At 36.0% G+C, this 22,932-nt stretch overlaps 1 protein-coding gene across 1 annotated transcript in view; it reads left to right on the top strand.

Moving 5' to 3' along the window:
• Pxn (Peroxidasin) overlaps positions 1 to 22,932 on the top strand; it is a 96,080-nt gene that overhangs the window by 69,398 nt on the left and 3,750 nt on the right. Inside the window, exons 8-11 of the mRNA XM_074174193.1 lie at positions 1,237 to 1,554; positions 4,209 to 4,495; positions 7,797 to 8,169; positions 13,654 to 14,472. Of these exons, the coding sequence (XP_074030294.1) occupies positions 1,237 to 1,554; positions 4,209 to 4,495; positions 7,797 to 8,169; positions 13,654 to 14,472 (1,797 nt within the window). The remainder of the gene's footprint in view (positions 1 to 1,236; positions 1,555 to 4,208; positions 4,496 to 7,796; positions 8,170 to 13,653; positions 14,473 to 22,932) is intronic.

Genomic DNA, 22,932 nt, shown 5'->3' with positions numbered 1-22,932 from the left:
ATTGTGGGGTAACAATCACGACGGCAACTCAAGCTATTCATAGTATCTCTACCTAACCATGCATTATGGGGAAATTCAATTGCTGGATAGAAATTATCTAATCTATAGGAGATAAGTTTTAGGAAACAAGTTTCTCTGTATACATCTGGTGAGATGGATTCCAGATTATGAATGCATATTCTAATTTTGATCTGACGAAAGCATAGTACAAGGTTTTCGATGTAGATGGATCCGAGAAATCTCTGGAGATTCGTGCAATAAATCCATACATTCAGTTTGCAGTAGACAGAATGGCTTCAATGTGTGGTACGAAGGAAAGTTTTGTGTCGAAGGTAACACCTAGATCGGTGGATGTGAGAGGCCGTTGAAGTGGAATATCGTTTATTAAATATTGATATGGAAATGGACGATTTTTTAGTGTGTACGTTATTACATTACATTTACTCGCGTTTGAAGGAAGATTATTGCGAAAACACCATTGCTCAACACGTTCCAGATTGAGGGAGAGTTGAAGACAGTCCTCGATGCCATTGATCTCACAATATAATTTCAGGTCATCCGCGTATATCAAACAATTGATGTCAATGACCTCAACTAGGTCGTTTATGAAGACGTTAAAGAGATGTGGACCTAGGTTGCTTCCTTGTGGAACACCCGAGGTAGCTGCATATTCCACGGACTTGAAGCCATTGAATGTAACATACTGACGCCTGTCAATGAAGTATGATATAAAAAGTTGGATGAGGGTCAGAGAAAAGTCGTAACTGTACAATTTCGATACCAGTAATCCGTGATCGAGTCTTTCAAACGTCTTAGAGAAATCCGTATATAGGTATTACATTAGTTATTCAAAAGGTTGATAACAGCTTGATACTCGATTTTATTCGTTTTCATAAAAACACTCACTCAAACTACTGTTACATAACAACTTCGGGTCCAAAATGGCTGAAACTTTTGTGAGTAACTGTCAACAGTTAAACAACGAAATTAACTAGTTTTTATTTACGAGTTGGAAATTTCTTGGACTACCCTCGTACCCCTTTCAAGCTTGAAATAACAGTTTTAAAGAAAATCTGTTTGCAATCTGTTTTTCCGTTAACCAGCTGTCACACTCCTACGAACGACAACTCTCAGAAGTCGAAACTTGTGCAAGCTAAGGTCTTACCTTTTAACGTGTGATTCCTAACCTAACACAGTGTTTATACAGATGACAAAATATTTCATTTTCAATTTCAGGGATAGGAATTGGTGACCGATTCGTGAAAATAGCCTTCACAGAAGCAACAGGAGAAGTTGACCGCGCTATCAACAGAACGATCGACAACATAATCAACAACAAAAAACCACACAATCCAGCCGAAATTTTCAGAATCATAAGATATCCCGATGCTCCTGCAAGAGAGCTAGCTAGAGCCGCTGAAGTTTATGAAAGAACCCTGACTAATATCAGAAAACATGTCGAACAAGAAAACATGATCATGAATTCAACTGAAGATTTTGATTATAAACAAATTTTGTCTGCCGAGCATTTGGACCTCATCGCAAGGTTATCAGGTGAATTACCTATGTTTTATTTTATTTAACTACAAAGTATTTTTTTAATGCTCATGTCTAATGTCTACTTTACAATTTACGATTTTACAAAACATTTAGTGGAGTGTGAAAGTGTGTAGTCTAGTGACTACATTACTAAAATATGTAACAAATCTGGTATTTACAAAGAAAATGGTGAGAAAAAAGCTTCGGAAACGCTACCGCTTTTTCAATTGTTTTTTTAAGACCTGAAGTGACACTTTGAACAGATCTAAGTTATTATGATATTGATTTCCCAGCTCAGAATACGAGGAATCGGACTGTTCATAGCATAATTGGTATGGAAAAAGTTTATATGAAGCATGTCAGGATTTCTGGTATCTTTTTGTTTGACATGAAAAATTATTAATTGAAGTAGTTCTGGGCAGTTTATTTCACTATTTATTATTTTGAAGAGAAAACTCAAGTTCATAGAAATTCTATTTTCCAATAATTTTATATTTAACTTGGTTAATAGTTGACTGTATTCATATATTCATTTCGTTACATACCAAAGTGAAAAGCACAATTCCTTAAAAATTTCTATTGAACATTCTCAATTGAATCGATATTTACATTATAGTATGGGTCCCATGTAATCGAACAATATTCAAGAATCGATCTTACAAAAGTACACTATAAAATCTTTCTTGTTTTAATTGAAAAATCAGTAGAAATTCTCAACACAAAACTAGCGTTTTGATACTTTTTGCCACAATTCAGATCGCGAATAAATGTTTCTATTTTAAGAGAATATTCAAAGAATGTTGGACTTCTAATTTTAGCGAACATAATAATTTGACACTTATCGATGTTTACCTCTAACAAATTATTTCTACACCACATGAAAAAAGCTTCGAGATCTTTTTGAATTAATTCAACATCTTCCCGGCAAATAATTGCGCGATGAAGTTTGAGATCATCCGCAAATATAAGAAATTTGAGAACAAACTCTATGTCCGATACAAACAAGTTGAACAGCAGTGGGCCCATGTGGGATCTCTGCGGTACCCCTGATGGAACCTGTAGATGTGTAGATGTTGTATCTTTGTTTTTTACAGACATTATTCTACTAGTTAAAAAGCTATTGATTAGTATAAGTGGATTTACTTTCTGAGAAACCGTGTTGTTGGGGATTGAGTAAAGACTTACAGTCCCAGGAAAGTTTCTTTGTAAGCATAGAATCAAACATCTTAGCCATCTCTGACTGATTGTAAACTCCTCTATAATTCTTGATATTTTTCTTATCTCCTAGTTTATGTATTGGTTTCAGGAAGCTATGTTTCCAATAATATGGAAAGGTGCCGAGAGAAAAAATTTTATATTTCGTAATGGGATTGCTAAAGTGTATAGACATTTGTGTGTAAAAAATAAAGGTATTCCATCAGGTCCCATTGTGAGACTAGGTGAAACAGAGAGAACGTAATCTATTATATCCGTAGCAGTAATACTGTATTTGTTGATATATACTTTTTTTTCAAAATTATATTTAGGGGTGAAATTCACTGTCTGATTATTATATACAGTTGAAAAATAAGAGGCAAACAAATTAACAATCTCAGAAGTATTATTACAGACTTCATTTTCATGAAACACGGCTGAAGATAACTTATAATTTTTCCTTATATTCTGAATATAACCCCAAAAAGCCTTTGGATTATCAGAAATATTATTTTCAATTTTATTAATGTAATTTTCATAGCACTGATCTCGAATAGTATTACAATTATCCCTCAATTTACAGAAAGCATAATAGCAATCAATGTTGCCTGCTTTCTTATATTTTTATCGGTGTTTTTTTGTCGTAAATCATTTTTCTGAGGTTGGAACTGAACCAAGAGGGAAAGGTAGAAGTTTTGAATTTTTTCAAAGGAATAAATAGATGGTTGCAAGATAAATAATGTTATAAAAACAATTGATGTTATTATTAACATCTGAGTTACAGAGAATATGTTCCCATTTAACGACAACTAAAAAGTAATTTATCCATTTCCATTTCTGAAATTAATTGCAGTGTGCCGAATACTAGCGCTTTGTACGGAGAAATCAAAAAAGTATTCCTCATATTCAGATACTTTCGGAATAGAAATATTGAAGGAAAATTCAATTGCAGTGTGCCGAATATTAGCTCTTTGTACGGAGAAATGATTGTTAGAGTATATCAAATCTAGATACACATTGGTACTATTTGGTATGAAATGCAGTTGGAAGAAATTATGAAAGCTGAACGCTTGGTGAATTGCCATTCCCTAAGAATTTTCATTAAAGTTAACATTTAAACCGAAATTGTCATTGAACCATGTGGCATCCGGAATATTATAATCACCACATATAGTACGGTTTGACTGAGCATAATTTCTGGTAACAAATTCAACAGTACTAATGTGATATTCATATGAACTGATAGGTGAAGATGGAGGAATATATATAGCACCCAATACTACGGTTTTGTTCTGAAGATTAAAATAAATGAATACTTGTTCTGAATCTACACTGTCAACAGGGGGTATTTTTATTCTTTTAGTGGATGGAGCTGATTTCACTGCGATTGAAATACCTCCTCCACGTTATTTTTCTGTAGTAACAGGAACTCATATTGTATGACGAGGTTTTATGATTGTCAATGTTTTTTGTAGGTTGCATGACACACAGGCTCCTCAAAAATTGCTCAGACATGTGCTTCCACTCCAAATATCGTTCCATAGATGGTACCTGCAACAATCTGCAGCATCCCATGTGGGGGGCTTCTTCCAGCGGTTTCAGACGTATTCTCAAACCTATTTATGAAGACGGTCTTACAAAGCCTATCGGGTGGATCAAAGGAAGAAAGTATTATGGATTTACCAAGCCCAGCTCAAGATTGGTATCCACTACGTTAATTTCCACGTCGAAAATCACTCCAGACCCAGAAATAACCCACATGGTACATTTTATATCTGATATACGTGGGCTGTTGAAAAAATAAGGTGAATGTTCAAATTTCGCGGGCTGGGTACATTCAATTGGGGATTTTTCTTATTTTTGTGTTGGTATACTCGTCTCAAACATATGTTCACGGTTTCATCTGTTTAGCATGTTCAGTTTGTTGTTGTGAGTCATAAGTTTTCTGCATGTTCGACGATTCTCTGCTATCAAATCAATGGATCAAAGAACTTGCATCAAATTTTGTGCAAAAAATAGAATTAAGTGCTGAAAAACACTTGAAATATTGACAGTAGCATATGGTGATTGTACTCTTGAATCAGAAAAATGTTTACAAGTGGTACAATAATTTCACAGAAGGTCGAGAAGATGCTGGACGCCCCAGCATAACAACAGATGAAAATGTTGGGAAAGTCAAGAAAATTGCTATAGAGAATCCTCGAATCGCTATTAGAGAAATTGCTTAGGATATCGGCATATCGGTATCGGCATGCAATTTTTTCGAGTGGCAGTGTAGTTTGTTCCGAAATTGCTGAAGTTTGACCAATAAAACCGTCGCATAAGCATCGCTCTGGAATTGTTGAATGAGGTCAACGGCAAACCAGATTTGCTTAAAAGGGTCATAACTGTGAAGGGTCAAGGATCATGACATCGAAACCAAAGTCCACTCGTTCCAATGGAAGAGCCACTGAGAGCTAAGACCAAAAGAAGCATGTCAAATTCGATCAAATATCTAGGTTTTCTTCACCCTTCAATTAACGTGGCGTAGTGCACCAGGAGTTATTGGCCACATGGTCATACGGTCAATAAGGTCTTGTTGTAGTAGTGCGCCGCTTGCGAGAAGCAATACGAAGAAAACATCCGGTATTGTGGAAAAATAATGCATGGCTTTTGCATCACGATAATACACCTGCTCACTTGATTGTTTATGAGTTTTTGACCAAAAATAACACCATAATCATCCATCAGCCACCGTATTCGCCAGATTTGTCCTCCTGTGACTTTTTCTTGTCCCCAAGATTGAAGAGATCCATGGAAGACGGCGGTTTGCGACGATTGATGAGATAAAACCGAATCACTGAGACAGCTCAAGGTCATACCAAAAAGTGCATATCAGTACTGTTTCGAGGATTGGAAAAAACGCTGGCACTGGGGGGAACTAATTTGAAGGGAACAAAATAGAAATTGATTAATATATAAATATTTTTTTGGGAAACTGAAAATTCACCTCATTTTTTGAACAGAGTAGTACACTATATTTGTGATGCGAAAGAGGAATATCATACTATATAGACATTTTGAAGCGAAAATATCTACCAATTCATCAGTGTTATAAAGACGAAGCCATACTTTTTAAAACATGTTTAAAATCGCAGAACTTCTCCAAGTAAAATACATGAATGAAATCTGATACATTAGTCAAAACAAAACACAAACGCTTAAAACGATCGCACAGTTAAAGCTGTGCGACATACACACATACATATAGTGCATTTCTTTAATGCCCCCCCTTTTATTTTTTGAACGAGTCAACTCAAAAAGTTGAAATTTGGGATAATGAAATTAATGCCTGAATACTTTATTTTGAAGTGAAATTGACAGATGAAACTTTCAAGATGGCGATTGGGCGCCAAATGGCAAAAAAAATTAAATGAAAAGGGGGGTCTTGTGATACATCTTTTTGAAGCTCCTGAGGAATACTTCACGAGCCTAGAATATGAAGGCAATATCTTCACCTACTACAAAATGGTGGAACATTTAATAATTTCCTGAAGACGAACACATTAATATCGACATTTCTAGAAATATTCCTTTTTTTATCTGCCATATTGCAATTCCAACAATCTAATACGGTTAGTTAAGTTATTTTTTGTTTATAAAAACGACAAAAAATGTCAGTACGACAATGAACATCATTGTTACAACAAACAACAGGTTTGTCGTCGCCCCATCTGCCTGTATGCTTCAGCTTAGTTCGAGGAATGATACTCTGACGGAATTCGATTTTCAATTATCGGAAATCATCGACTTTTCATCGACATCTTTTTCATAACACTTCCAAAAATCTTGTTACCTGTTCCAGTTTGTACATGTCCCTTGCTGGATGTATGTCATATTCTTCTCGACATAATTTGAGTTATCTATAAATTATTTGTCTCCTGTGATTCAGTGCCTCACATTTACATAAAATATGACAATCTGTCACTATCTCTTTGTTGCATTGCCTCCATTCATCTGCCCTGATGCCCTGACAGTATCGAGAGTGTCCAGTGAGTAGCTGTAAGCAGGAATTAACTAAGCCATCTGACATGATGGCTTAGTTAATTCCTGCTTCGTTGAGACGGTACCTTTGTTAAGGTATTTGGTATGTATTTGTTTTCAGACTATGTGTTGAGACCTGAGGTCCCTTTTAGAGTATCTTATAGAGTCTGGCACATACTTGGGACTGTTCCACCTCTTAGCATTGACTTCTACATGAGTCTCTCTCAGATTCCCTCGGGATTTTATACCTACCTCCCTTGCCTTTTTGAAACGTTTTCCAGTTTGTTGTCACATTCGCGCCAGATCTTCATTCTACTAGGGAATATTCTTGTTTGACCTTTGGTTGATGGCGGGAGAATGTTCGTTCTATGTAGCTCATAGAGATCAGTCTGCTGCCTACTCTAAGCATGTAGACTTTTTTATTACAAAACCCATTCAGTCCTAATAAGTTTCTAGGTCTGCCTTTGAAGTTTTTTACAGGTTTTGATAGGATATAATCAATATTCTCCAATTTCAAAGTCTACATGCTGATGATCTTAACAATGTTACGGCTATCACTTCTCTACGTCTTGTATAAACGAAGGTAGAGGTTTATTGTCCGCGGTTTTACTGTCTAAGTTGTTTGCTATAATGAACTGTTGTAAATGCTCACCTCTTTTATTGGTGTCAATACTCCCCCAGGTCATGTGGTGCACTTTAGTATAACAACCAATTTGAGACGTTCGAGTTACGTCTTACAAGAGATAACAATTCTTGATAATGCCATCTGACATGATGGTGAAACGTCAATCTGGGTGTGTATACACACACGCACACGCCTAGCAGCTCTTCTGTAGAGTCAAAAGTGAACTATTCTGTGGGGGCTCACTCGGAGAGACTTCTTAGAAGGGGCGTTGTTTCCCCCGAAGATAAATTGAACATCTCTCTGTGCTGCTCTTCCTCTTCCACAACACTGGTACAATATTTATAGCTTCTAAAATGTTATTTTTGTCACTATGTGCGTCAACCTGAGTAACAACTAATCAGTTTTGTATTTGAAGGTCATGCAATGGGGCCAATTTCTTGATCACGACCTGGACCATGCCACCCCATCAGTCACCTCAGAGAGTTGGGATGGTATCGACTGCAAGAAATCGTGCGACTACGCCGCCCCATGTTACCCCATGGACGTCCCTCCAAACGACCCCCGTGTGACAAACAGGAGGTGCATAGATTTTATTAGATCGTCGTCTGTTTGCGGATCAGGAATGACTTCGATTTTCTTCGACTCGATCCAACACAGGGAACAGATTAATCAACTTACTTCTTATATCGATGCCTCGCAGGTATACGGGTTTTCAGAGGAACTAGCTAAGAATCTCAGAGATCTCACTACTGATGGGGGTAGACTGAGGGAAGGTCCAATTTTTTCAGGTAAATGTCCAATAGCAATGGGTGCTCGATAGTAGAGTAGATAGTGTCCGAGCAAACCAAAAGTGGAATGCATGATTCTTTCCTTTTGCCCTTTTTGGAAGCTAGAATATGTATCAATATTTTTCAATTATTAGTATTGTGGCAACGCCCACTCCAACTGAGGAAAATTCAGTAACTGTGACAAAGTCCAACATTTAATTACGAAAATTGACCCAATATTTGAGAAATAAGAATTGAACAAATTCGTTTTGAAAGTATGAAAAGTAAAAATTGAATGAGTTGATTTATAACAATATTATAACATTCAAGAAGTATGAGTTGAAAAGTTTATTTAGGAAAATCTATAGGTTGAAAAAATCCTTTATGGAAATTCAATGAAATTATTCAAAATTGATTTAATGAATGAAATTTATTTTAAGCAAAGTCCATACATAAAGCAATCGTCATCTAACACTAGATAGCGTGCCATGGATGGTGCTAGACTGAATTACGAAAGCCTAAGCAGGAAAAGGCAGTGACATTTCTCGTGACGAAGAAGCGATATTCAAGATGGAGTTGGATCACGAATGCCCTGTTTTTAAGGTCTAGTTATAACTAGTTACCTTGCAGTGAAAGCTGCAGAGAAAGGCAAATCCCGTTGGGCGGTTTATGTCAAATCTTGGCTTTCTATATCTGTAGTGTAGGCCCACAGCACTTAGGCCACATGTGACCCATTGTACATCTTCCCAAGGAGTTGTCCTCCTAGATCATCGTCAATCCTGTCTCTCTCTTATTGACGATAACTCCGGACATTCGCATAGTCTGACAGTTTCATCTTCCTGTTCACACATTCTGCATAGAGGTGAGTCCACTAGCCCCATATTGTGGAGGAGGTGTTTTTTCAGTTGACACTGGCCAGTCAGAAATCCTACTGTTAAAGCGTAGATTTTTCCTGGTCATCGCCAGATATTTCTTCGGCGCCAACTTCCCAAGGTCGCCCAGGGTGATCCTGGCAAGATTGCATCCTTTGATTTCATCCCATCTCTTTAGGGATTGAGCATGGGTGTGACGTTTGGCTAGTTCCGCAATTGTCGAAGTCATCAGGCCGTTTTTAGTCCAGCCGCTTCCTTGGCTAAAAAGTCAGCAATGCGATTACCTTTACTCCTGTCGTGCCCTTTAACCCACCTCAGAATAATGTTATTATCTACCGAGGCTTTGGCTAAATCTTGGTGGTACTCTAGTACCAGCCCTGAGGTAACACGTTGTCTGTTCAAGACTAATAGGGATTGTCTGCTGTCAGTGCAGATTGTTATGTTTTTGCCAGAAATTCCTTTCCTGGTTATTTCTCTTGTGGCGATTGAGATACCAGCCAGTTCTGTTTGGACCACGCTGATATTTTTTCCCATTCCCCACTTACTCCTTAGGCTTAGTGATCTGGAGTACACTCCACATCCTGAGCCTTCTTCGGTTTTTGGGCCGTCGGTATATATGCGTATTGCATTTGTAGCATCTGACTCAATGTTCTGTTATATTTTTATTTTGTATGGTTTATTAAACACAAACCTGGATTCAATTGCATCATTGATTGCCTGCAGCAGAGGTTGCGCAGTAAGTGCTTCTCGACATAGGCTCAGCCTCACTTGACCCATTCTTATTTCGAAGTTTACACCAGCCGTGCGCAATCGTAACATGGCCCTTAACGCAACCTCCCTAACGTACAGGTCCAGAGGGGTCAGACCAGTAATTAATTCCATTGCCGCGGTTGGTGTTGTTCTCATGGCTCCTGTGATGTTTGAACAAGCCAGTCGCTGTATTTGTTATAATTTTTGGATGGCCGTTGCTTGTAGAACTTTCAGTCCCCAGGCAATGGCTGCGTACGTTAACATAGGTCTTATTATTGCAGTAAAGATCCAGGTGACCACACGGGGTGAAAGACCCCATGCGCTTCCCACACCCCTCCGACATTGCTCATAAGCCATATATGCTCTTTTTGCTCTACTCAATAGGTGAGAGTTCCATGTTAGCTTCCTGTCCAGGATAGTATTTCACCTCTTCAGAGAAGTTTAGTTTGCTTTTGAAGGTTTCGGGAGGTTGTAAGCCCGATAAAGTGGTGAAAAGGACCATCTCAGTCTTCTTGGTATTGATCGACAGTGAATGTTTCTTACATCATATTTCTATTAATTTGAGCCCATCCTGCGTTCTATCGCACGTGTGTTCACAAATTTGCCGGTCTGCAAGATAACTATGTCATCTGCATAAGCAATTGTGTAGAATCCATTATTGTTGAGGTGATTAATCAGGGTATCCAGAACTATGTTCCAGAGATGTGGTGATAAGACCCCTCCCTGTGGACATTCCCTCATGACCAGTCCTCTCACTCCATTATTGTTGAGGTGATTAATCAGGGTATCCAGAAATATGTTCCAGAGATGTGGTGATAAGACCCCTCCCTGTGGACATTCCCTCATGACCAGTCCTCTCACTGTGATGTCTTCTACATTGATACTTATTGATCTACTAGAGAGCATCTTGACTATACATTCTCCTACTGCCAGGGGTACATTCCAATTATTCCGGCGCCGCTCTTATATTTCAATACCACTTTTGTGAAAGATTTATCTTTTGCCTCAAAATAGGCCAGTTTCAGCAATATATGGAACGCCGTTTTACTTTTTATTGTCATTCCTCAATTTATTCAACTAACAATGTATTTGTTTGAATTTAATTGATTCATGCATTTGTTCGACACATTGAAAACGATTGTTCCCAAAGTTTGTTCTATTTTAAATGACACTTGATATAAAATGTTACATGAATTAATTTGTTTGATGAAAAGTTGCGAACAGTTATAATATAGATTCATTGTTTGAAATTTTTGGAAGTAAATGTTTGTCATATATACTTTTTTTGTAACTATCGAATAATTTACTACAATTTCTGTGAAACATGAATAAAATGGTTTGCTGATAATTATAGTTACATGAATTAAAACGATTGTTGATTATTTTAATTCGGCGCTAGCGTCGAACGGATTCTTGCAGAAGCTGAATTTTTAAATCTGGCAACATGATAGTTTAGTGATAGTAACACAATATTTCGTCCGACCGCAGCGCCGAATAAAAATTATCGACAAACAAATTTATTTCATGTATCACTAAATGCAACAAACAAATTAATTCAATTCTTTCCAAAGGAATAATAATAAAAGTAAAACGGCGTGGCACGCCGCAAATATTCATTTGAAATGAGCTGAATTATTTTGTTTGTCGAATTTCAGTGATACATGAAATAAATTGATTGTTGATAATTTTTATTCGGCGCTGTCGTCGGGCGTATTTTTATGGAACTACTCAACTGTATATATGTATGGCGTTGGTCATAGTACGGTAATAATCCGTTAGACCGCAGCGACGAATAAAAATTATCAACAATCAATTTAATTCATGTATCACCTAAATACAACAGTCAAAACAATTCATTTTCACAAAATACCAATAGAAAGTAAAACGGCGTGCCACGCCGTTTGACTTTTTATTAATATTCCTTTGAAATGATCTGAATTATTTTGTTTGTTGAATTTCAGTGATACATGAATTAAATTGATTTTTGATAATTTTTATTCGGCGCCACGGTTGAACGGCGTGTTGTCGTACTATAAATGAACTAGCATGTTGCCATATGTAACAATTGAAGTTCTTGATAAATCCGCTCGATACCAGCGCCGAATTAAAATTATCAACAATCGTTTTAAATGTATCTTTCAAATACAACAAACTTTTTAAATCATCAAAGAATTTAATTTTTTGTCAGAAATTAGCTTTTTAAAAAGACTGATGGAATAAAATGATACTTGCTTGAGAATGTTTTGCACAAAAGTTGTAACCAAATTTTAAATTGAATGCATTAAAGTGAATGTTGCAAATATTGAACACTTTCAATAAAAATTGAACAAATAAATTGTTAGTTGAATAAATTGAGGAATGAATATTTGTGACAATAAAAAGTAAAACGGCGTTCCATAGTAATAACTTCTTCATTCGAGCGAAATTTCTTACCGATGAGCATTTTTTTGTGGTATGTGAACAACCAGTAGTCGCTGGGAGTAAAATCTGGCGAATACGGTGGATGTGGGACCAATTCAAAGTTCAATTAATGTAGTTTTGCCATTTTTTCGATTGACTTGTGATGCGGTGCGTTATCTTGATGAAACACATTTTTTTCTTCGCTATATAGGGTAGTTTCTTTGCAATTTCGGCCTTCAAATGCTCCAATAACGCTATATAATATTCACTGTAGATGTTATTTCCCTTCTCAAGATAGTCGATAAATGGTACACCACTCAAATCCCAACCTTTCCAGCCGATTGTGCCTTCGAGCGCTTTGGACGAGGTTCACCAGTTGCTCTCACTCAGATGACGATCGTTTTTATTCCGAAGTGAAGTGATGGATCCATGTTCCATCCATTGTCACATATCGATGCAAAAATTCCGGTTTGTTGTTTAAACATATGGCCCCAAACACTGCTCAGAATCATCAAGACGTTCTTGTTTTTGCTCAACAGTGAGCTCGCGCGCGCCCACTTTAAACAGACCCTCATGCAATATGAAGACAACACGTTCTTTTGATATCTATACAATGTCAGCGAACTCACGCAACTTCACTTTTTGTGTATTTTTTTTCATGTTTTCTGGTGTTACTGCCTCATTTGGAGTCCACCGCGTTCTGCATCATCGGTGATGAAGCGGGGTCCTTTTAACACTTTGCAGGCCATTGCTTCGTTTGAACGGTATTTTTCCATCAAGAAGCAGTGTAAAATTAAAACACGAAATTGTTTTTGATCTATTGTTTTGAAAATAACAAAAGTAGTGCCACTTTCAGCACGATAACTCACAAAAATATCATCAAATTTCAACAGATTTCCTTTGAAGGTTAGTACTAACTGAAAAAGTGGTGAATACATTAAGACTAGCGACATCTATGTATTAGGCTCGAGTCTTCAACGTCCATGTATAAGTCAGCATGGTAATACTAAATAGTAATTATTTCAATTTCATATTTTCTGCTAAACCATGCATTGAAAAAAGTTCATCTTCCTAAAATTAATTTGTTGTTGAAGTAATTTTTGCTCGCCCGTCTGATGATAATGCTCAAAAATAACCCGTTCATTTTCAATATCTTTTTGATACAAAAAGATATTGGCTTATTTGATATTTATTTTGTGAGACTACTGTTGGATTGGTAGCAATGCACGCAGGGTTCAGCCTAGCACCACTGTCGAGACCTATGGGGGTCGAAACAACGGCTGACTGGTATTGGATCAGGAATGCTTTGTTTTTGGCTTCTGCTTTCAAATAAATCAATAATAAACTTCTGTATATATGTCATCCCTGTATGTGAAGCCTTCTGCTCGATCTATTTATTACAAAATATACATGGTAGTCATTACCCTAGATTCATTTGCAGCATTTCTCAACTGAGTATAATGGAAAACATTTCAATTTCCAGGGCGAAAACCACTTTTACCTTATGCTGAACAACAGGGAGTTGACTGTAGACGAAATCTTACCGAGAGCATTCTGAACTGCTTTGTTGCTGGTGATATCCGAGCAAACGAGCAGGTAGGTCTCTTAGCCATGCACACCCTGTGGATGCGGGAACATAACAGAATAGCGAGAGAACTCAAACTGATGAACCCGCACTGGGAATCCGACAAACTTTACCACGAATCCAGGAAAATTGTCGGTGCAGCGATGCAACACCTAACTTTCAAACTCTGGCTACCCATTATCTTAGGACAAAGGGGCATGGAGATTTTGGGAGAGTATAGAGGATATAACCCGAACCTCAATCCCACGATATCCAACGTATTTGCAACGGCTGCGCTTCGTTTCGGACACACCCTCATCAACCCAGTTCTACACAGACTTGACTGGGACTTCAAACCCATTCGAGAAGGCAATTTGCCACTTTCGAAGGCATTCTTCTCTCCTTGGAGACTCGTCGAAGAAGGAGGGATTGATCCATTGTTGAGAGGGCTTTACACAGTAGCAGCCAAAATCAAGAAACCCGATGAAAATCTCAATACGGAACTTACGGAAACTCTCTTCAAGGTAGCCCACGCCGTAGCTTTGGATCTGGCAGCTATGAATATCCATCGAGGAAGGGATCATGCCCTGCCGGGTTATACAGAGTATCGTCGCTTTTGTAATATGACACCGGCTGAAACTTTTGATGATCTGAAGTACGAGATTAGCGATTCGAATGTGAGGAGGAAACTTAAGGAACTATATGGGCATCCTGGAAACATCGATGTTTTTGTTGGAGGTAAGCATACCCAATCAAACTTCAGATTAGGAGTTTATTTGAAATTCATTTTTATTGACACTGTCAATTTTTGATATTCCATATACTCGTGAGCCGAAATAATTATACAGGGTTATGTAATTCCAACTTATTATAGTTGGAAAATAATATACTTATAAATAATATCTATGCAAGAGGAAACACAGTTCGGACACAAAATTTTTTTTCCAACCAAAAGTACTAATAATACAAGCTATGATTTTGCTGATTTAAAATTTGTGTAATTGATGAATTGTATATTTCGTGGAAATTCATGATCACTTCAATGAAATGAATGAAAACACTTTTGTCGAATTTCCACTAGTTATTTTATTTTCACGACCTGTTTCGGGTTTCATCACATTATCAAGTATAAAAACTTGAAATCTGAAAACCAGGTCACAGTATTTTGTATACAGTAATTTCATAAAGGCTGATTTGTGGTTTGAATTTTCCTACGCGCAGACCCACGCGTCGATGTCTTAGGTCTGCGCAAACGACGAGTTTAAGACAGGCATGCAATCAAAGCGTTTAAACACTGCTCAACATAACAAATATTCATATAAACGGCTCAAAAAAATACAGTCGATGAAAACCATGTTGGGCACCTAAGAAAATTGTACAAATGATAATTTTGCATTTGTGTAATATTCAAGTAACCCAGATCATTTCGACAATGATGAACTATGTTTCAAGTAGATTTTAAAAATTCATGGGATCGGATGTGACAAAATATACTTTAATTTCAACAAGAAAAAAGACAAGATGAAGAACGAGTTTTGTTATTCATGAACCATGGTACTGTGCAAGAGCTCTCTAGGAGGAATAACGAGTCCCTGTGTGTATACAACCGTGATAGCATGGTCTGCACTGATGAGGAACACTTCAAAACGGTTCGCAGTTGGTTCCTTGTTCGAATCAGGCGAAGTCCCACTATTTGTCCTAGAGAGCTCTTGCAAAGTTGTTTCTTCAAAGTGAGAATCTTTGCAATTATGTCTGAGGCGACTTGGATTCCGAAAGGTTAACAGTCGTAAGGTATTTTTGATAGTCAAATTTACATTATATAAGAAGTTGCTGACTAATAGGACATGTTTCATTTAGAATAACTGTTTTTATTCTACGCAGCAACTTTTCGGGGTTGATTAGACATCTAGACTTGTATAGATTCAAATATCAACATTTGTCAATATATGTCGAGTTATTAGCTAAAGAAGTAGTTGTTTTCTGTCGGAAAACATATATAATGGTATAGTCAAAATGCATTTGGACTTGTCAGTGATTTTATTATCAATTTTTACTTGGATAAAAGCTGGAAGCAGCAAAACAACCTATTATCTTACAGTGTAAATAATTCATAACTTCCGACTCCGAAAACTCTCACATACATTTATAGTTAGTACATACATACAAAAAAATCATTTTTGTATGATTGAACACTACATACTTAATTACTTTTTTACTTCTTCAAGTCCTGAATAGTAACTACATAATTCAGAAAGAATAGGCTCTACAGATTCCTTAATCTTGAGTGATGAATTCGATTAGGAATATTTTTAATAATTGGTCCTTAATATAATCGAATCGGCAAACTCGTCCGCCATCTTGAATCCTCCAATCAATAAACGAATATGCTATATTTGGCCCCAAAAATCACTACAAAGAAATTTCGCATGGATTCATACCATGGTTCATGAATAACAAAACACGTTCTTTATCTTGTCTTTTTTCTTGTTGAAATGAAAATATATTTTGTCACATTCGAATATGAACATCTGCCGATTCCATGAATTTTTAAAATCTACTTGAAACTTAGTTCATCATTGCCCAAATGATCTGGGTTACTTCAATATTACACAAATGCAAAATTATCATTTGTACAATTTTCTCAGGTGCCCAACATGGTTTTCATAGACTGTTTTTTTTTTGAGCAGTTTATATGAATAGTTGTTATGTTGAGCAGTGTATACACACTTTGGTTGAGATTGTAGTAGGGAGAAATGTCATTAGTGTCAAATACGTCATCATTATAAAAAATGAAACTCCTGGATACCGACATCAAAGGGACCGACGCTGAGTGAAACTACTGTATACAGAAATACTGTGACCAGGTTATATAGGGAGTTTTTAGGTAAACTACATGAGGAGGTAATTAACTGAACAGGGGTGCCAACTATAACATTCAACATTGGAGAATATAAAAATGACCGAGGCTGTCAAACTTATAAATTTAAGAATGGAAACCTACAGAAATGGAGTTGCTCGTTAAGGGTTATATATTTCGGGTTTTTAATTGATTTCCATGGCTTTCAACAAATTCATTGTCTGGGTCAGGTGACAGAATTATTACAACTGCTAACAGGCCTAACCATAACCCAGCAAGATAAATTATGTGCTTGACGATACGTAAATAGTTTGTAGTTTAGCGACAATATGTGCACCTGAACATAATTCATTAGATGGGGCACGAAATTGTTATGCAACTAATTCTGGCTTTGATTTAAACTTTCAAAGTCAGATTGAGATATTTAATTTCTAATTCGCAATCCAAGTTTGAGTTGAATTAGTAGTAATTTTAATAAACACAAGATCTATCAACTGAAACCACAAATGTGCGACAAACTTCTGCTGATGGCTCTGTATATATATATATATATATATATAGAATAGTAGTTTTTCGGGGATTCGGTCTGATTAGAATAAATATTTACTCTTTTTAGCTGCCCGAGCTTTCGCTAATGTTTATTAGCTTTATATATATATATATATATATATATATGATGAGCTGTTTTCTCGGGTTTCGCTCCGTGTTCTGTGCTCATCATACTTTATCCGTGAGAATCTTCGAGTTAACATATATATATATATATATATATATATATATATATATATATATATATATATATATATATATATATATTATGTCCTTTTTATATTACAGCCCTCGATAAAGCTAATAAACATTAGCGAAAGCTCGGGCAGCTAAAAAGAGTAAATATTTATTCTAATCAGATCGAATCCCCAAAAAACTACTATTCTATACATACATACGGTCGTTACACTATCAATTATATATATATATATATATATATATATATATATATATATATATATATATATATATATATATATATATATGAAGTGGATTATCTTAGCGACTGGAGAAATGTACAGGAAAATGGATTGACGGTGTCTCAGTAAAAAACCTAAACTCTGCTTCGCTTTATCAAGCTTTCGCTTCTAATGGGAAGCTTCTTCAGGATCATAATTTATTAGGTTTTTTTTTTGAATACCATTACAAAATTATACTTATAGTAAAAATAAGTATGAAACAATGAATTAAAACATATAAGTTGATAAAAAGAAGTGAAACGTGTAAATTTTTTTGTTTAACAAATGTCATACCTTCACATAAATGTAACTTTTCAATGAAGCATGATGATTTAATAGGATTTTCATTATTGTTATATTTTTGTCTGATTGTAGACAATTTCGTTGGTCAATTGAAATCCACTATGAAGTGCACACACTGTGGACACTCTCCACAAAAAACTCTTCAATTGAGTTTGTCACAATGCTTGGATTCCTTCACAAGAGAGGAAATTCTGAATGGAGGTGAAAGACCAACGTGTTCGGATGCAAGGAAAGAAGAAAATGCACAAAATCCCTATCAATCCATTAGTTTCCCTGTATTTGAGTAATTGATTTAAAGATTCTCTCCACCGGAAAGATTCAGAGGCAAATTGAATGTTGCCATTGACTTTTATTTGGAAGTATTAGATATGAGCAATTATGCAGCAATGTGGCTCCTTGTCGTTATAATCTATATGCACTTTCGAATCACTGTGGGACTACTTACAACGGGCATTACACAGCATATTGCAGACACTCACACAGGGGCACGTGGTACGAATACAACGATTCACATGTGTTCCCAATTTTATCAATTGTAACTGCTAACAGGCCTAACCATAACCCAGCAAGATAAATCATGTGCTTGACGATACGTAAATAGTTTGTAGTTTAGCGACAATATGTGCACCTGAACATAATTCATTAGATGGGACACGAAATTGTTATGCAACAATTCTGGCTTTGATTTAAACTTTCAAAGTCAGATTGAGATATTTAATTTCTAATTCGCAATCCAAGTTTGAGTTGATGAATTAGGCCTACCGCCTGAACTGATAATATTGTGTGTGCCATGAACTCATTATTAAAATGGGAGTGTTATTTTGTATTATCTGGTTTTGTTTAGATGTGTAGAATAATGTATAATCAATTTTTTTGTATGTTTTTGAAAAAAAAAATTGAACACGGGAGCCGTGTTCAAGGCACCCAGCATTGTATTGTATATATATATATATATATATATATATATATATATATATATATATATATATATATATATATATATATATATATATATATATATATATATATATATATATATATATATTCGTCCTATTATAATAAAAATAGAAACATATTTTTGCATTTTATAATAAATATAATATGAAATATAAAAAAATAATATAAATAAAATATAATTGAAAAATACAGGATATTTTATGTTTGATGAAAGTTTCTGAAACATGGACTCAAACACAATCCGGGTTCTCCAGGACACTGACGGCATAAAAATAGCGACGCTTTTCGTATTTTTTGTGTTTGCCAACAGTATTTACATCTACGTCGCATTGTATTCCCACTTGCATCTTTAGGAGAATATTCTGGCAAATGAATTAGTGCCGGCTGCCTATGAATTTCTTCTGATATGGATCCTATTAATTTGGTTATAACCGATAACCTAAAGTCATAAAGATTCATCTTAGTCGGTGCATCTTTATTATGCAAAATGTATGCATCTATCAACATAATTTGAACAATATGTATGCCCAGCTTTTTATACCATCGAAGTGTTTTGTGTTCACAGCTGTAATAATGCAACAGTTGATCACTAATGTTGATACCACCTTTATTCTTATTATATTCTTTTATCATTAGTGGTTTCATTTGTTCTCTGCCCCTCTTGGATATGGTATTAACCATATCGCCTCTAAACTCTGTAGAAATGGCTAAAATTTCCCTCCTATCTTTAAACTTACAGATACAAGTTCCATCCTGTAAATATTCACAATAACTTTCACCCATCGCTAATTGTCTGCTAAGGACAGTCACTGGTGTTCCTGCACGTTTTGGTCGTAAAGTTCCATTAGAATAGGTCTTCAATTGTAAAAGTTTTCTTGACAGTTCTACACTATTATAAAAATTGTCCATATACACTGAGTGACCCACATTGGTTTTTTCCTCCAGTAACTGTAGTACAACTTTTTGTACATGTTTTCGTCCTCCTACATTAAGGTCAGCTGAACCTCCGTATACCAATATTTTCTGAGTCATTCCCATATCTGCCAGCACATACAATTTTATGCCATATTTGTGCCGTTTTCCCTTGACATATTGACGGAAGTTTAACCTACCTCGCCACAAGACCATGGATTCGTCGATTGTTAGTTGTCGATTTGGATAATATACCTCTTGCATCCTTAGGTTAAAAAAATTAATTAATGGCGTAATTTTATTCATATTGTTTTGTTGCGTTTCATTATCGTTAAAATGCAATGCCCGAAGAATAAGAAAAAATCGATCCCTACTCATTACATTTCTAAATAACGGTATATTAAATAGAAAATTGGTTTTCCAATATTCATTAACTCTGTTGAGTTTTATTGTACCCATGTGGAATAATAGTCCAAAAAAACGTTCTAATTCCTCTCGAGTTACGTCTTTCCAGTGAGTAATGCGACTTTGTTCTCCTTCACTACGTGCGAGAATATCAACTGCATATTTATTCGTATTGTCTATAAGTAATTGGTAGAAGTCATCATTGGCCAATAAATTAAAATATTCTGTGGGTACCTTATTTTCCAGAATAATTTTTAAACCTGTTTCTGCTGTAAATGGCATTCTTTCGATGTTCGGAGCTATTGTGGACCAAATTTCTGCTTGAGGGGCAATATCAGCCTGTCGAGGAATATATTCATTCATAGCAGTATCTTCTGTAGGTATTTCTTCGTCAGAATCAGCTGATGATTGTTCTTGTTCATCTTCATCTTCAACTGGAATTAATTCAAATTCATCGTCGAATTATTCCAGAGCTTGTAACAATTCTGCATCGGATAAGGGACGTTGATATATTTTTCGCTTTTTGGAGGTTGATGGTTGACACTCATCTGCCATGTTGCAAAACCAAACGATGTTTACACACAAATTTTCAGTCCCTTTTTTGTTAGAAAAAATACACTCCCAATTTTAAACACGAAATGGTACTATTCACAAATGCACGTCTATACGCATACTAAATAACTGAGCAGTTAAATTCAAAATCTTATCTACAGCAGGTATAAATAAACCCAAACACCCTTTCTCATAGATAATAAAATCTAATTTGCATAAATATGATGTTTCCAAAACAATATTATTCTTAGAACGGATTTCAACCCCAAACACAGTAAAATACACTAATATAAAAACCATGGCCATTTCCATAAAATACAATGCATAGGCTAAATGTCCCATCATTTAAGAAAGATTTACCTGCAGTGCTATGATTTGTATAGCCCTTTATAATTCTTCGAAACCTAAACACGGTAGCCGTGTCGGTGGCACCTCTCTGATAACACGTAGAACACGGGAGCCGTGTTGGCGGCAATGAAAGTGTTAATAAACACAAGATCTTTCAACTGAAACCACAAATGTGCGACAAACTTCTGCTGATGGTTCTGTATATTATTTGTACTTCTTTTGGCAAGAAAGTGTCGCCTATCCTCTCACTTATTTGCACCATATACTGATGACGGTCCAGAAGCCCAAAAAACGATGTCGATGATTTTGCCATTTTGAGGGCTACACGGATAAAAATATCTCTTGGATATATACAGGGTGTCCCTGGACTTCCTCTTTTCCTCTCGGGAATGTATAGATGGGGTCAAAATATCACCAGTACTTCATATAACTTTTTTTCCTAAAATCCTTCGTTACCAAGTAACGGGCCCTCGAAGTTACAAAATGAAAAATGTTTTTCTTTGATAACTTTTCAAGTGAATATTCAAAATCATCCAAATTTTGGTAATTGACTAAACAAATGAATTCCTTCGATGAGCTTTCATGCAGGAGTCAGTTGTTTTGCTACAAAGTCAGGAACGGACTACCCCCGATGGTCCACACCCCAAAACTTTGAAATGACAGATATTTTTCAATATTTTTCAACAAATTAAGGTTACTTGTACAATTTTATGAATAAAAGTACTCGTGTGGAAAGTCGATCAGAGCAACCAGTCTTCATAAAAATGTAGTTTCACTCGACGACATCAAACCCGCTCGTCCACCATTATTTGAAATGAATAATTATCAAAGCAGAAATAATAATGATAACGTTAATTCAACAACATTTATCCTGAGATGTCTACCATTATTCGAAAATATTAGTTTTTAAGGAAAATGGAAATGATAGGTAAAATGTTCATAACGAATTTTTATAATGCAAACACGTTTAACTAACGAAACTCAAGAGCCTCAAGAGCAAACAGAAATGAAAAATCCGCTACAGAAACTGCTCGATATGACCACCTTCTCTCTCTATACATTTTCTTAGTCTGCGAAGACACCCTCTCTGTACTTGAAATAGCATTCCAGGGTCGTTTCGTATGGCTTCACAATGTAATGTTATTCTATTCAACAATGCATCTCTTGTGTGAATAGGTGTAGCGTAAACAAGGCTTTTTAGATGCCCCCACAGAAAGAAATCCAATGGATTTAAATCCGGAGACCGCGATGGCCATGAATATGGCCCACCTCTACCGCCAATCCATCTATTGTGGAAAATATGGTTCAGATGGTCACGCACAATCAAACTAAAATGAGGAGGAGCGCCATTATGCATAAACCACATATCTCTTCGGGTTTGCAATGGAACATGTTCCAAAAGTCCATTCAAATCGTTCTGAATGAACTTCAAATAACGTTCTCCATTCAATCGGTCCTGTAGAACGAATGGTCCTATAAGATGGTTTCCTATGATACCAGCCCAAACATTCACGTTGAATTTCCGTTGGTGTTTGGTTTGCAATATCCCATGGGGATTTTCTTCGGCCCATATATGGAGATTATGAGAGTTGATAACTCCATCTCTACTGAAACCTGCTTCGTCAGTGAATAAAACTCGATTAATAAAAGTCATATCCTCTCTTTGCCTATCCATGAACCAATTGGCATATTCCAGTCGTGCTGGAAAATCTTGAGGTGTCATGGCATGTACCTTCTGGATGTGAAATGGGTGGATCAGTTGTTCCCTAATTATTCTATGAATAGTGGACTTGGATGTATGGAACTGTTCTGATAGATTTCTGATGCTCATTGAAGGATCATCAGCGACGGCTTCCA

Source organism: Leptinotarsa decemlineata, unplaced genomic scaffold, assembly GCF_025532065.1.
Source record: "Leptinotarsa decemlineata unplaced genomic scaffold, Ldec_3_MD MMD2_P_RNA_scaffold_12, whole genome shotgun sequence".
In the NCBI taxonomy this organism is placed as follows: domain Eukaryota; kingdom Metazoa; phylum Arthropoda; class Insecta; order Coleoptera; family Chrysomelidae; genus Leptinotarsa; species Leptinotarsa decemlineata.
Note: the sequence above shows the minus strand (reverse complement) of the source record. Positions and strands in the feature narration are given on the sequence as shown.